Below are 16958 nucleotides of genomic sequence, written 5' to 3' on the forward strand. Positions count from 1 at the left end.
AGATCCTTACTTTCCTTCCCTAGAGAAAAAGCTGGTCCCCAATCATAGGCTCTCAGGAGTTTGGGCATATTCCCAGCATGGAAAAACTGAGAACAATTCTTAAATGCAACCTTCTCCACCAAGCCTCTGCAGGTGACACACTCAGTGAGGAGGGCCCCGTAAATCAGGGTTAGGAGCCCTGTGATGACTGATGACAGGGAACATACCAAATGCTGAAGGAAGTTAAGGGAGGATGTTACCTTTTGAATTTCTTGAGCTTTCTCAATATTTTTGCTTTTCTGCTGCAACATCTTTTCAACATTCCGAAGCCCGTTGTTAATTTCGTCTATTTTTCGACTCATTGAATATGATGGTGAGCTTTTCAAGACTTCATTGCTGATCTGTTTCAAAGGGAGAAAGACACAATGGAGATGTTTTCCGCACTCTATTCAGAGGTTCAAATGATAAAATGGGTAGTCACAGTGTTTTGAGATTTTACTTGTACAAATCTTTTAAGGGCTAGGGGGAAAATTCCAAACCATACTGACTAATGCGTTAATGAGAGGGTAGATTAGTAGACTAGGAAAAGGCAGCTGTGCTGACCTGACCGTTCAAATCCAACCGAAAAAAAAAAAGAAAAGAAAACTGACCAACAGAAATCTGTTCAATGTAATCCACAGTATGTACTACAGATATGTGCTGTGTTGGGCAAAACTACTGAGGGGCGTGTCTGAAACATACCCCAAGGGATCAAATGATATTAAAGAATTCCTGGGAGAAAAATTATTTATTATACAGTTTCTGTGTTTTATGAGAGAATCCTCTGCACAGATTTGTTTTCAATAAAAACAAACATTCTCGGGGCTTCCCTGGTGGCGCAGTGGTTGAGAGTCTGCCTGCTAATGCAGGGGACACGGGTTCGAGCCCTGGTCTGGGAGGATCCCACATGCCGCGGAGCAACTAGGCCCGTGAGCCACAACTACTGAGCCTGCGCGGCTGGAGCCTGTGCTCCACAACAAGAGAGGCCACGAGAGTGAGAGGCCCGCGCACCGCGATGAAGAGTGGCCCCCGCTCGCCGCAACTGGAGAAAGCCCTCGCACAGAAACGAAGACCCAACACAGCCAAAAAGAAATAAATAAATTAAAAAAAATAAAAATAAAAATAAAAACAAACATTCTCAATTTGACGTAAAAGATGTAATTCCCATCTTAATATTCATTTGGGTGAAATAACCTTCTAAAACTGGCTATTTCTTGCAGCAGAAAATCTTAGTTTTTCTCTGTGTGAATGTTTCTAGTGTATGTTTTCCCAGCAATTACAAATCTAGCTGCTGAACAGTGTAATTTTTTTATCAGAATGATTTTCCGAAGAAAATAGCTTGTGCTAGGAAAGATAATAAATGAATGGTGAATGTATCATTTTTCAAATGCCTTATTAGTTCATGTTCTTATTTTTTTAAGCTATGTTGATAAGGTTTTCTCCAAACAGCCACTGAATAACCAAAAAATACTTAATGCTTTTGTATTATCCTTTTAATTAACTTTTTTAAAACCACTATATCTTTACAACCACTGGGACTAAACCTTCCAATGCAGATACTTTACAGATACAGAAACTGAAACACAGGCTAAAGTCATACATCATGTATGACTTGCTTAAAGTCATACATCAAGGTAGTGGGTGAACTCATCCCAAGAAGCCCGAGCCACCAGACGCCAAGGCCCCAGGCTCTTTTCACAGCATCAGGTTGTTGATACTTTTATATAATGTTTTTACTCCACAGACCATACCACAGTCAAGATTTTTTAGAAAAAAAACTAATCCTGTATTAGTTTTTTTTTTTTTTTTTTAATTACTGTATTAGCTTTTTATTGCTACGTAACAAATTACCACAAAATGAAGCTTTCTGATATTTTGGGCAGTTACTCTTCTGGCAGAAATGCCTATCATTTTTGTATATTAGGAGAGATCATGATTTAGGTAAAGTATGCAGCCATCTGAATTGCACAGAATGGTATTGTGTCTGTTGCCTGGATCCTACAGTCACATCACGCAATAAAAGTAAGTTTTTATTGGTTATAAATATACACAGATATCAAAGTTGCTGCTGAAATTTTCAACCCTAAATTTAAAAGGTAGATTTTGATTATTAACTCACTTTGTTAGGGATTTTCACATGAAGTAGTCAGGAGAACCAATTGAGTTTCTCTCAAAACATTTAGTATTCTCTTAAAATAAAATCAATAGTGCATGATTCTTGAGGAAGTTCCTTATAATAGATTATCTTGTATGTCAAATCAACAAGATTTGTTATAATATATATTAGGAGTTTACATGTTTTTTACATGGGTTAGATTTTCCAAAGAAATCTGTCGCAAGTTTGAACCTGATTTTTTGTGTGCAATTAAAACCTGTTTTATTTATTAAATTATAGGTATTTTAGGCTTCAAAAAGCAATACAAAAATCCTTCTGCATTCTTCTGGACCAAACAGAATTTTGTTCTGTTGGATTTGGGCAGCCTTTAAATAATGCAATAAAATTGTCTTGCTAAACTCCTATGTCTCCAAGTACTATGAACCATTTCCCATTCTTTCTTCCAACCTGGACTTTCAGGTATAAAGATTTGCCTGGGTATGCTTTGTGAGAATTATGTTACCATCATCATTAGAAGGACACTGTGTGTTAAGTGCTATTCCTAGTAAGTTATGAAATGTGTGTTCTTATTGTTCTTGGTTGCAATTTCAAAACGTTAAAAGCAAAGTATTATTCATGACCAAAATTTTAAAGTGATTTTCCGGAGAAAAAAAAAGCCAAGTAAAAGCCAATATATAACTCTGTTTTTAAATGCAAGAGAAGAAAAACTAAGCATCTTGACAACTAAAAATTAATAGACTAATTCTGTTACCTGTGTCACTTACTTAGAGCAACTCCGTCTCAGTATCAATACACAAAACTATCACTCAACTAAACTCTATAGAAACAGACATAGCTGAAATCAGGGCAAATGAAAATGTGATACTAAATGATATGTTCTTCTTTATATTCATTCACCTCCATAAATAATAATACGAATACAAACATTATTATTACCTTCTCATCTACGTCTTCTAAAGCTTTTCTGCATTCTTCCACCTGGGATTCAATCTCTGCAGGGACTATGGTGTACATTTCAGAATACTTGATTCGCAGTTTTTCCATAATATTCTCAAAAGTTAGCTTCCCTTTCTTAAGAATGCTTTGAAGCTCCTAAAAAATCAAGAGAGTTTCAAGTGCTCACAGGACAGAGAAAAAGTTTAACTCTAAAAATGAAAGCAGCTTTCCAGCACATCCTTATGATTTAAATGAGCAAACTTTGCATGACAAAACCTCACTATTGATACAAGCTGATTAAGCATGAGAGATACTCAGTTTGGTCAGATGATGCTTTCTAATTTGTAAGAATTAAACTTGATATCTCTCCATAGTGTCAAACCATTGTCCTGAAAAGACATTACAACATCTCCTGCTCCTAAAGTACCTCTAGGATTTAGTTATATCTCAGTAGCAGTCTCGATCTAAAAAGCTGTAAGCAGCAAAACGTTTCAAAGAAGTTTTATTTTATTATTAACTTGTTGCCATTTCTGCTTCTTCCTACATTATCATCACAATGATTCAAGGCCACTAAAAGCCCTGTGCTTGAAGCAGAAGTGTCTGCTTTCATGTAATTAGACAGCCCAGCACAGCTCAACTTCTTTCAAAAGGGAGGGTTCCAGTTCCTTGCAAAGAATGTGGGTTTTTAGGAGATAAAAGAAACCTGAACAAATAGTCTATTGGTCGTGGCCTAGAAACAGAATCTGATCTACGTACTCTTGCACTAATTATAAAGGAGAAACTCATTTGTTTGGGAAAGTTTCCCAAAGATCAAGTGGAAAAATACTTCTTGACTTTACTGTGGCTTTTTGGGTTTTCTTTTGTTTTTACAGTAGCTGTTCAGTAGCATTATCTGTGTTAATGGATTGAGTCACCACACTGAAGAATGATTACAATTTTGAATGACTCCACGATGTTTCACTGCTTTCCTTTTCTTAGCCCTCAGCAGAGAACAAGTCTAGAGGAAAAGTTAAAGAATAGTGTGCCATTCAGAGAAAGGTAGGGTTTGAGGTACAGACTGCTCCTCGTTTATCTAGACCTAGCCAGGAGTACAGGTCTTCATTCAGAGCTACACTCAGATGGCTTCCCCAAGAAGACTGCCTCTGTGAGGGAGAGTAAGTTTCCTTTTGCAACATTGATACCAAAAGCTCTGGTGAATAACAGCATGCAACTTTTGAACAAACTTCCAAATGTCATTTTTGCCTGTTACCACCTAGTGGAATGAGAAGAGATTGTTCGGAAAATGACCTTTAGCCTATGCATAGATAGTGTGATATAATAAATACATTTAGCCTTCATCCCCGGTTCCTGGCACAGCTTCTAACACCCTTGGAATTTCCTGCATAGAGGTGAAAGGAGTGTCTTTTGTTATTTATAACAAGTCTTTTCCAACCATACCTGAGTTTATGGTAATGAGAAGATTCTTGGTGGTGGGGCTGGGGGGTGACAGCTTCAGGATGGGGCTGGTGCCAGAGGAACCAACTGTGTGATTAGAGGGCTAGAACTTTTCAACCGCACTTCCAGACCTCCAGAGGGGAGAAGGGCTGGAGGCTGAGTTAATAACCAACTGTCAATGACTTAATCAATTACGCCTATTAATGGAACCTCCATAAAAACCCTTAAACAAGGTTTGGAGAGCTCTGGATTGATGGACAGGTCAAGGTGCTGGGAGAGTGGCGCACCCAGAGAGAGCATGGAAGCGCCACATCCTTCCCCCATACATGTCTTCCACTTGGCTGTTTCTGAGTTTTATCCTTTACAATAAACCAGTAATAGTAAGTAAAGTGCCTTCCTAGTTTTCTGAGCCATTCTAGCAAATTTATAAACCTGAGGATGGGGTCCTGGGAGCTGCTGCTTTATAGCCTGTCGGTCAGAAGTACGGGTGGTGTTTCTATTTAAAGAGAAAAAAGTGAAGTTCTTTACTTGGAATCCAAATACTTAAAAAAATAGATTTCATGTCTTAAGGAGAGTATGAGGGAAAAGCCATTTGGCTATTTTTAACCAAAGAATTTTCTGCTATGGAGGCATATGATTTTGTCTCTCTGTAATCAAGATTATTCTAGTTTATATTTACATATCAAAGTAAAATCTGTTATTTGTATTGTGTCATTTTCTATGCAATAGCTTTTTAAAGTTAACTCTTTTCTGCTTGAACATTTTTTTAAAGTTATGGAAGACAACATTTACATGATTTTTTTGAATAAAGCATTTCTCAAAATGTTAAAAAAAAAAAAGAAGTACGGGTGGCATCTGAAGTGGGGGCAGACTTGTGGGACTGAGCCCTTAACCTGGGGGTCGATACTAACTCGTTATAGTTAGTGTCAGAATTGAATTGGTGTCCCAGTTGGTGTCTGGAAGAAAACCTGTCCCAGTTGGGGAATAGGTTGCTGTGGGGAAAAAAGGCCTCACACATTTGGTGGCAAGTGCTGTGAGTAAAAACAGTTCTACCCCTCTCAGAGACTAGATACTATATCCTATAAAGTGAGCAGTCCTACATACTACTCAAGAGTGGTCTGAGACCCCTGTACACCAAACACACTTGAAATGTGGTTGGAAAAGGGTTGCTGGCCTACCTCCTGACCTAGTCCCAACTCTGCTCTCTGTACTCCAGCCATATTGATCTCCTGTGGCTCTGCCCACACCATGCCACAGGGCCTTTGCCCACATTTTCTTCTTCTTCTAGATTCCCTCTACACTAGCCACAGGGTTACCTCTGCTCCAAGAACTTTGAACTCAAGATTTCGGACCTGTATCAGCCACATTCACTAGTTCATTCCTCACTTACCTCAAGCTGTTCTGCCTTTTCTGGGTGGTCTTGTAATTCCATATTTTGGAAAAAGGTTGTAGTCTGCTGAAATGAATTCTTCAAAGTAATTATTTCTTTTGTAAAGGCATGTCTTTCTTGGATTTCATTCTGCATCAATTCCTTATTTTTTTGAGCCTTCTGGAAAAGCCTAAAATATAGCATCAGAATAAAACTGTTCCTCTATCCCGCTTTTCTGTGTAATAGTTTTACTTCAACAATTAATATAATGTCTGCATAGCTCACAAAAGATTTTTTTTCCTGAGAGAAAAGTACCAGTTTTCAATGGTTTATATACTATATATACAAACATACATCAAATTCTATCACTCCATCAAAAAAGAGGGGATATATGTATACGTATAACTGATTCACTTTGCTGTACAGCAGAAACTAACACAACACTGTAAAGCAACTATACTCCAATAAAAATTAATTTAAAAAAAGAAAAAAAAAAAAACCTCTCTAAAACTTTCATCCCAAAATATCTTCTTTTCACACTTTACATTCCAATTGCCGTATTTTTTTCCTTGTAATCCTTGAGTTCAATTGAACGTGACTCAGAGGTGTGAATGAAGTCATGCATGGGCCCTTGGAGTCATAGATGATGGAATTAGCCTTTCTATCCAAGCTGACCCCATTTACTGTGGATGCAGCCATCATATTATTGGAGGAGTTTAAGTGGGTAAAATCTTTCCTGAGAGCTATCTGGTAAGTATTTCTAGCTATAAAGATACTATTGATATATCCTTTGACCTGATGATCATACTTCTTGGCATCTTTCTCAATGAAGTAATCACAGATGCACAAAGAGATTCTAGCATAAGAATATTCATTACAGTGTTTTTATAAAAGTAAAATAAATTACATATAATTTAAAGGTTCTATATTAGGGACTTGGTTAAATACATTACAGCATATCCACATATGTGAAATATTATACAGTTATATTTTAAAGAACATTTAATAGCATAGGAAAATAAATATAATATGCTTATAAATGGTTCAGCAGAATATAAAACAGTATAGTACTATGATCACAATTTTCTAAAAAGTACAGCCATAGTAAGAAAGATGAGTGATTGGTAGTGATTGTTGCTGAGTGGCAAGATTAAAGGTGGTTTTTATATTAATCTTTATAATTATCCACATTCTCTAAACTTCCTATAATGAATATGCATTACTAAGTTAGAAAAACAGCAAACGTTTAAAAAAATTTGAAACACCAGGATGGAAAACGTGTGCTTGTTTTAATTATCGTTAATATTAATCTTTTCCAAAATAGATAACTAATGAGAACCTACTGTATAGCACAGGGAACTCTACTTAATGCTCTGCGGTGACCTAAATGGGAAGGAAAGCAAAAAAAGAGGGGATATAGGTATATGTATAGCTGATTCACTTTGCTGTGCAATAGAAACTAACACAACACTGTAAAGCAACTATACTCCAATAAAAAAAATTAATCTTTTCCATCATTTTTATACCTATCAGTGTTGACGCAACTCGATTCTGTCATATCATTTGTCATTGTTCTATAATATTTTTATATTCTAGAAATTCAATATTTTCTCAATTTTTCCTGAGTTGTCAAGCACATTTCCTTAATAGTTTTTCATAAATCTTACTTGTTGCATCGTTCTTGCATAGACATAATCTCTTGAGATGCAGAAACAGTTTCCACAGCCCTTAAGCCTTCAGGAGTGTTCTGGATATTTTTTATGCGCTGCAGAAGTAGGGCCAGTAACAGCTGCTGCCTCTCCACATTCTCTTCATATTGGCATAAACAATCCAGCAGCTCTGAGAATTCCTCTGTGGTGGCTGCCTCCTTTGTTTTGGAAATTTCAGGGAGTTCTTCTTGAAGATTATCTAAAATAATTGCTTCTCGTTCAATCTAATTCAATAAGCAAAAAAAAAGGAGCTAAAATAAGTAAAATATACTCTTACCACTTCAGGACTCAGCAATCATAATTTTCACATACTGGCTCTTCAAAGGATTCCCAAAGCTACATCCCAGTTCAAGGTAATATTTGTCTTCCTACAGCTGGGAGTATTATCTCTCCACTATCCCAATCCCATAGTTCCCAGCTATTGATCATGTATATGTGAGATTAAAAAGAAGTATTGCTGTTATGAGCTGAAGGAAATGCTACTGAATATTTTCATAATTTCTTTCTCCTTCCAATTTCAGTTGCTTTATTACGGCAACTATTTCTCCTGACTGAGATACCCCTAAGTTAGTTAGAATGAGCTCCACCAAACTGCATCCATGAAGTCGAAGAGGTTGGGCATTTTTTCCACAGGTCTCTTTTCTTTCACATCCAATGCTCAAAAAAGTAAGCCCTCAATACCCTGTCACTCACCTACACCAATGGGAAAGCAGCCCAAATTACTGGACTGCTCATGTATTTCTCAACCACAGCTAAATGCAGAACTCAGAAATACATAACCTATCAATAATAAATCAAATATCTAGAAAGTGGAGTTCTACCAGCCCTGAAACTCAGAACAGAGACAGAAAATCAGATCCCTCTTATTCCCTCCTCAAATCCTCTGGCCCTCTCCTCAGCAGCACTGTGCATTTACCACATTCTGCCCCAGCATTGCCAACATTCCTGCTCGACGTTCAGACAGAGTCAGGCAACCTGCAATCTTGACATTACTGAATATCACAGAGGTCAACTACATTTATGATATCATGCTAACTGAAATCATAAATGAGGACCTGGATGACCAGTAAGACATGCCAGAGAGTGAGATACAAAGCCTACGAGAATTCAGGAGCCCCAGCATCAATTAAGTTCCCAGGGGGCCAGTAGTCTGGGGCATGTCAGGGGACTTCTATAAGGTAAAGATCAAGTTGTTCAGTCTTGCGCCTCTGTTGCCAAGAAAGAGGTGCAGCACTGGATGGGCCTTTTGGGATTTTGGCAGCCGTGTATGCTATACTGGTGACTACTGCTCAGATCCATTCATCAGAATGCCGCCAGTGCTGAGGAGGCAGTGCTGCAGGACCAGGCTATGGCATAAGCTGCCCTGTCACTTGGGCCATAGGTTCCAGCTGGATCCCCAATCACTAGAATCCATGGGTACATGTGTACCCAACCTACATGTGTAGATTGGCCCCTCTCCAAGAGACCCAGTTATGGAATTTGTGCTTTCCATCCCCTCCAACCTAAATTCAGTTGAACTGAAGTCCTAGTTCTCAAGCAGGCAGCTACACTTCCACCAGGGAATGGGATACAGGTTCCACTGGGTCATTTTGCAGTCCCCTCACTCCCCCACCAAAGATGCATGCATGCAAAGAAAGGAATAGCTATGTTGACAGAGGTAACTGTCCACCTAGGGTTTCCAATATACACTGGGGTTGAAAGAACTATGTCCGTAATGCAGGACTTAATGGAGCACCTCTTGGTGCTTCCATGGCCAGCGATAACCATCAATGGGCAACTGCAGCAACCAGGATCCAATAAGAGTAGAGCGACTAAAGGCTCTAATCTTTCCTGTGTCAGTTCTCCTATCTCCCATTCCTGTTCCCTTGGATCACTTTCCAAAATAAACCACCTGCTTACAAGCCCCTGTCTCAGGTTCTGCTCTCTGCTGTAAAGCTGGTAAGTCATTAGGAGGAGAACACAAGGGGGAAGAATAATTTTTTTTAGGACAATAATTTTATCCAAAAGCCAGGCAATTCTTCAAATTGTGAATGGATAAACTAACTGCTGTGCATGAGTCTGACAGACTACTACTCAGGAATAAAAAGAAATGAACTATTGATACAAGCAGCAGCAGGAATGAATCTCACATGCATTATGCTTAGCAAAAAAAGGCCAAACTCAAAAGGCCACAAACTGTCCGAGTCTGTTTATATGACATTCTGAAGATGGCAAAACAGATTAATAATTGCCACAGGCTGGAGGTAATGGAAGGGGCTGACTACAAAGGGGCATACGGAACTTTCTTGGGTGGTGGAAATGTTCTAAGTCTTGATTTCATTGGTGGTCATGTGACTGTATGCACTTGTCAAAACGCAGCAAACTTTATACCAGAAGGAATGATGGCAGTCCCCAAATAAGTAAATAGTTGCCACAGAGATTATGCATTCACTCTTCAGCCCCTGGATGATTTTCCCTGGACAGGTTATAAAACTTTTAGGATCACAGTCAGTTATAAAGTTGAGTCTAGAAAGGGAGAAGGAACCACAGTTGTTCCAAGAGTAAACACAGAGAAGGAGACGGAAAAACCTGTAAGCAGCCAAAATAGAAACTAAAACAGGAAAGACTTTTGGATCTTTGGTACAAGGGGAAGAAGACAGCCTTACCCCTCCCATATCTTTGAAGACGTGCCTTTATTCTAGCACACTGTGATCAGTGAAGCATAAAATGATGATCCTGAATAACCAAAATGAATAATTAAATTAAGCAGATTCTGCTTAAGAAAAGAGGGAGGTAAGATTTTAGGGGGAAAAAACCGGTAAATCAAAATTTAAATTAATTTTTGAATTTGTAAACGTAAACAAGCATTTAAGTTCTCAAAAATCTACTTACACAAAACCTTTCTTCCATAAAGATACTGGATTGTGGTATTAGTACAGACAGAAATTCATTTTGTCACATGTAAAATCACCAACCATGCCAACAGAATCTTGCATGTACAGGTATTTAGATGATATAATTTTTATTGAATGGATAAAAGCTATTTTAAAATCTTACATCAATTTGGCATGTGTAAATGTCATTTAAGTTGACAGTTTAGTGGTTAAAAACAGAGTGTACATTTGAATCTTCTATCACTTATGAAGTTGAGCAAGTTACTCAATCTCACTGTGTCTCACTTTCTTCATCTATAAAATGAGAATGATAATCTCATCCTCATAGGATTCTTGCGAGGATAAATGTAAATACATGTAAAGTGCTTAGAACTATGCCTGACACGTGCTCAAGTAAGTGCCCATTAAGTGTTAGCAGTTGTTGTTATTATTGTTATTACGTGAGAATATATTTTGTTGGTGTTATTCTTTGAAAAACACGTTTTGTTAGCAGATATTGTCAAATGCTTGTATGGATAACTACAAAAATAACTACTATTAAATAGCTACTAAAATATGATTGCCAGTGGGCAGAGGGCAAGAGAAAGATAATGTAATATAATAAAAAGAACAATAAGCTTAGGATTAGCCTAAACCTGGATGTGAATAAGAGCTGTCCCTCAAGAAATACTAAGTACCCACTAAGTGCAGAGCCCTGTTCAGATTCTAAAATTACTGTGTGAGCAAAATAGATGTGGCCCCAGCCCATAGCCCCAGTTTAAACACTAGCTTGGAGGCTTGTACCAACTTAAATCTCTCAGTGCCTCAGCTTCTCCATTTAGAAAATGGTGATAATAGGTAACTCCTGAGGGCCATGCCAAGATTCAGCGGCATCATGTGTGAATTGCCTTCTTTTTTTTTTTTTTTTTTGGCCACGCCTCGCGGCTTAGTTCCCTGACCAGGGATGGAACCCGTGCCCCCTGCAGTGGGAGTGTGAAGTCTTAACCACTGGACCACCAGGGAATTCCCTGAACTGCCTTCTTAGCATAGCACACAGGAACACATTGCACAGAAGGACCTCAGTAAACCGTGCCATCGTGGATGGGAAAGAGCTGGAGGCTAGCTAGCAGCCCTGCTAAAAGGACAATTTACAAAGTTCCTTGGAGGTTTAACATTCAAGAGACTATTTACTAACCAAACCCCAACAGCACCATCAAAATGATATTCATTTTCAAGAATAACAAGTTTTAAGCAGGAAAATATGATAGTGCTAAACGTTTAAATCGTAAAGCAATGTGACCTACTGCTAATCAAGTATTGATTATATTTGTCTTAAGTAAATTCAGCAGAAATTTTAACAGGAATAAGAGAGAAGGGTTTTCATTTAATGTTCTGATTTGTACCTCATTTATACCTGGTCCTTTGGAAAGATTAAAGAATACCCTAAGATATTTTTATACTATTTTAAATTTTCTTTGTAAATGTATGGGATGCCTAAGGCCTCAACCATGGTTAAATTAACATCTGTGATCGATATATATTACGGAGGTTTTCTTTGAGACAGTCTTCAGAAAGAACATCATACATATTTTTAGGTCAATACTTATTAACAATAGTAGTTAATTTCCACAGTTAACCACTGTAATTAATTTCAAAATTAATTGGTTATTATGAATATTACCTTATTCTAACCTCTAGTGCGATGGAGAGACATTTTTAAGAGGGCTTAGCTTATCTGCACGATAAAGATTTTAAAGCTCATATGAGCAAGTAGCCACTTATTTCTAAGAATTATTTGACACCAAAAAAATGTCACTGTCATGAAAGAACTTGAATCATTCTTGAATCATTCCTTGGAGATTATTTTGCTAGGACCTGACCTCTATAAACATTTACATGTTCCATACATGTGATGCAAACAAATGGTACAGGTTGAGGATTTGCTTTATATTAAAAAAAAAATGAAAATAATAAAACAATTTAAATGACATGTGTTAGTAAACTGTATGGTTTGACTGTTGCAAATGAAGCACTTACTTCTTCATGAATAAATTTCCACTCCTGCTTCAGTTCTTCACACCACAACTCCCATTCTTTAACAGCTTCCATCAAATTCAGCCATCTCTCCCATAGAGCAGATGTGCTTCTGAGGAAACAGAGGCTGTCACTATCTGTGCAGGTGGGTCTCAAGTGTCTGAGGACCCGTCGTACTTTCATGAGCTCTTCTTTGGCTGACGTGAGATTTGACACCAAGGCCTTAAGAAAGAAAAGAAAAGGAATAGGAGGGATAGAAGTTTTCTGAATTCAGAACTATTCTGAAACTTATAAACTATTTTAATCTTGAACAAATAATGTTTTAAAATCATCCATAAGTATTACATAATCCATTTTTTAGTCCTTTTGGAAGTCAATTTGAGACAGATGAGAAGCATCTATGTATTATTATATCGCACATGAATTTGGAACTGTGGGGACAAATAATGACCTATAAACCAATTTTTCTAAGTAAAAATGTGTTTTCCAAGGTAAATAACCTAGAAGTTCATTTTCTTATTTTAACGTAAGTCTCGTATTTTACTAGATAGCTAATTTGTACAATGCTTACTGTAATCAACCACCAACACGTTATTTATGTTTTTTGGTTTTGTGTTTGTTTGTTTTGTGGTAGATGATTTAGAATGTCCTCATCCAAATGCTAATAACATAATACCATACACTGTAACAGATGAATATATGCAAAAACTAAAATTGCTCAGTAACAGAGTATAAGAAGTAACCAGAATTTAGCATTTCTGAAAGTTGCATTAAATGCTCTGTCATTGATCCAGCGATGTCCAACAAAACAACATGCAAGGTAACGCTTTAGAAAGAATGAATAATAAGGACAGGACGCTACTGGGGAGAAGACTGTCCTGTGAACCCAAATGATTAAACTTCTCAGAACCAATGCCTCATTTTCCCCATAGCTTTTGGTTTAGGAATTTTGTTGAGTGTACAACTCAGGTTGAAGATTTCTGTGGGTCATAACAGAGCCACATCCCCTGATGCCTCCACCTGCTCTTTCTGCCAAGTTTTTGCACAGAGTCTTACTGAGATTTGCAAGTTCTATTACCTTGCTCTGTTCCAAGCGCTCTAAAGCTTCTTTGTATGACACTGGCAATGGGGACATGGACTGCCCAAGAACTGTCTCCATCTGGCTGAGGTTAGTGCAAATTTTCTCTTTTATTTTTCTGTAGCCTTTGTAATTTTCAAGACACCTAGTGAGACACAGTTAGAAAAAAAAAAGTGATGTTAAATTTTATTTAGTGCAATAAATTCTGAACTTCCCAGAATGCATTCTGAACACTTAGTAAAAAATAGAATGTAATTCTCTTTTTGCTACTCAGTGTATTTCAACAAATATTTATATACCTGTTGTATTTATATTTATATATTTATATACCTGTTGTATTTATATACAACAAATATTTACATGCAGGTCCTGTGAGGACTACCTCCTCCTCACAGGACCCGCATGAGACTTTTAATGCAAACTTTAACAGGCAGATAAGACTGTTCCTAAAACACCTAAACTGGAAAACTGCACTCTTGAGCACTGCTAATAAGGTGTAAATTGGTACAATTCTTGTAGAAAACCACTAAGTCTTAACAATGCTCATATCTTTTGATACAACTTCTGCAATTAATCTTAAGGAATCAATCCTAACATAAGAAATTTATCCTATACCTTATAAAACCTTTTACACAGTAAAATCTTTTTACTTATTAGACTGTTAATTAAAATGGCAAAACTCAGAACACACTTTATGCTAACAAAAGATATGGTTAAGTAAATTACAACAATCCGTTCTATAAAATTTTATATAACAGTTACAATTGCTTTTATATGAAGTTTTGTTACAATAAGGAAAAGAGCTCATTTTATAAAGTAAAGCAAAAGCAGCCTATTTTTATATAGTACAATGTTGTGCTATATTAAAAAAAACCACTGTAGATAGCCTCAACCAGCAGAGGGCAGACAACAGAAGCAAGAAAAACTACAATCCTGCAGCCTGTGGACCAAAAACCACAGTTACAGAAAGACAGAGAAGATGAAAAGGCAGAGGGCTATGTACCAGATGAAGGAACAAGAAAAAAACCCCAGAAAAACAACTAAATGAAGTGGAGATAGGCAACCTTCCAGAAAAAGAATTCAGAATAATGATAGTGAAGATGATCCAGGACCTCGGAATAAGAATGGAGGCAAAGATTGAGAAGACGCAAGAAATGATTAACAAAGACCTAGAAGAATTAAAGAACAAACAAACAGAGATGACCAATACAATAACTGAAATGAAAACTACACTAGAAGGAATCAATAGCAGAATAACTGAGGCAGAAGAACGGATAAGTGACCTGGAAGACAGAATGGTGGAATTCACTGCTGCGGAACAGACTAAAGAAAAAAGAATGAAAAGAAATGAAGACAGCCTAAGAGACCTCTGGGACAACATTAAACGCAACAACATTCGCATTATAGGGGTCCCAGAAGGAGAAGAGAGAGAGAAAGGACCAGAGAAAATATTTGAAGAGATTATAGTCGAAAACTTCCCTAACATGGGAAAGGAAATAGCCACCCAAGTCCAGGAAGCGCAGAGAGTCCCATACAGAATAAACCCAAGGAGAAACACGCCGAGACACATAGTAATCAAAGTGGCAAAAATTAAAGACAAAGAAAAATTATTGAAAGCAGCAATGGAAAAACGACAAATAACATACAAGGGAACTCCCATAAGGTTAACAGCTGATTTCTCAGCAGAAACTCTGCAAGCCAGAAGGGAGTGACATGATATACTTAAAGTGATGAAAGGGAAGAACCTACAACCAAGATTACTCTACCCAGCAAGGATCTCATTTAGATTTGATGGAGAAATCAAAAGCTTTACAGACAAGCAAAAGCTAAGAGAATTCAGCACCAGCAAACCAGCTCTACAACAAATGCTAAACGAACTTCTCTAAGTGGGAAACACAAGAGAAGAAAAGGACCTACAAAAACAAACCCAAAACAATTAAGAAAATGGTCATAGGAACATACATATCGATAATTACCTTAAACGTGAATGGATTAAATGCCCCAACCAAAAGACATAGACTGGCTGAATGGATACAAAAACAAGACCCATATATATGCTGTCTACAAGAGACCCACTTTAGACCTAGGGACACATACAGACTGAAAGTGAGGGGATGGAAAAAGATATTCCATGCAAACGGAAATCAAAAGAAAGCTGGAGTAGCTATACTCATATCAGATAAAATGGACTTTAAAATAAAGAATGTTACAAGAGACAAGGAAGGACACTACATAATGATCCAGGGATCAATCCAAGAAGATATAACAATTATAAATATATATGCACCCAACATAGGAGCACCTCAATACATAAGGCAACTGCTAACAGCTATAAAAGAGGAAATCGACAGTAACACAATCATAGTGGGGGACTTTAACACTTCACTTACACCAATGGACAGATCATCCAAAATGAAAATAAATAAGGAAACAGAAGCTTTAAATGACACAATAGACCAGATAGATTTAATTGATATATATAGGACATTCCATCCAAAAACAGCAGATTACACGTTCTTCTCAAGTGCGCACGGAACATTCTCCAGGATAGATCACATCTTGGGTCACAAATCAAGCCTCAGTAAATTTAAGAAAATTGAAATCATATCAAGCATCTTTTCTGACCACAACGCTATGAGATTAGAAATGAATTACAGGGAAAAAAACGTAAAAAAGACAAACACATGGAGGCTAAACAATACGTTACTAAATAACCAAGAGATCACTGAAGAAATCAGAGGAAATAAAAAAATACCTAGAGACAAATGACAATGAAAACACGACGACCCAAAACCTATGGGATGCAGCAAAAGCGGTTCTAAGAGGGAAGTTTATAGCTATACAAGCCTACCTAAAGAAACAAGAAAAATCTCAAGTAAACAATCTAACCTTACACCTAAAGAAACTAGAGAAAGAAGAACAAACAAAACCCAAAGTTAGCAGAAGGAAAGAAATCATAAAGATCAGAGCAGAAATAAATGAAATAGAAACAAAGAAAACAATAGCAAAGATCAATAAAACTAAAAGCTGGTTCTTTGAGAAGATAAACAAAATTGATAAGCCATTAGCCAGACTCATCAAGAAAAAGAGGGAGAGGACTCAAATCAATAAAATCAGAAATGAAAAAGGAGAAGTTACAACAGACACCGCAGAAATACAAAGCATCCTAAGAGACTACTACAAGCAACTTTATGCCAACAAAATGGACAACCTGGAAGAAATGGACAAATTCTTAGAAAGGTATAACCTTCCAAGACTGAATCAGGAAGAAACAGAAAATATGAACAGACCAATCACAAGTAATGAAATTGAAACTGTGATTAAAAATCTTCCAACAAACAAAAGTCCAGGACCAGATGGCTTCACAGGTGAATTCTATCAAACATTTAGAGAAGAGCTAACACCCATCCTT

General features: G+C 37.1%; 1 protein-coding gene across 3 annotated transcripts in view; it reads right to left on the reverse strand.

The window, feature by feature from the left end:
- Positions 1–16958, reverse strand: part of SYNE2 (spectrin repeat containing nuclear envelope protein 2) — a 273887-nt gene that overhangs the window by 122027 nt on the left and 134902 nt on the right. For all 3 annotated transcript variants that reach the window (XM_068544299.1, XM_068544308.1, XM_068544289.1), the window contains exons 49-54: positions 13547–13691; positions 12472–12690; positions 7541–7806; positions 5895–6063; positions 3071–3226; positions 240–380 (exon numbers count right to left, since the gene is read on the reverse strand). In XM_068544299.1, coding sequence (XP_068400400.1) covers positions 240–380; positions 3071–3226; positions 5895–6063; positions 7541–7806; positions 12472–12690; positions 13547–13691 — 1096 coding nt within the window. The remainder of the gene's footprint in view (positions 1–239; positions 381–3070; positions 3227–5894; positions 6064–7540; positions 7807–12471; positions 12691–13546; positions 13692–16958) is intronic.

This window comes from Eschrichtius robustus, chromosome 1 (assembly GCF_028021215.1).
Source record: "Eschrichtius robustus isolate mEscRob2 chromosome 1, mEscRob2.pri, whole genome shotgun sequence".
In the NCBI taxonomy this organism is placed as follows: domain Eukaryota; kingdom Metazoa; phylum Chordata; class Mammalia; order Artiodactyla; family Eschrichtiidae; genus Eschrichtius; species Eschrichtius robustus.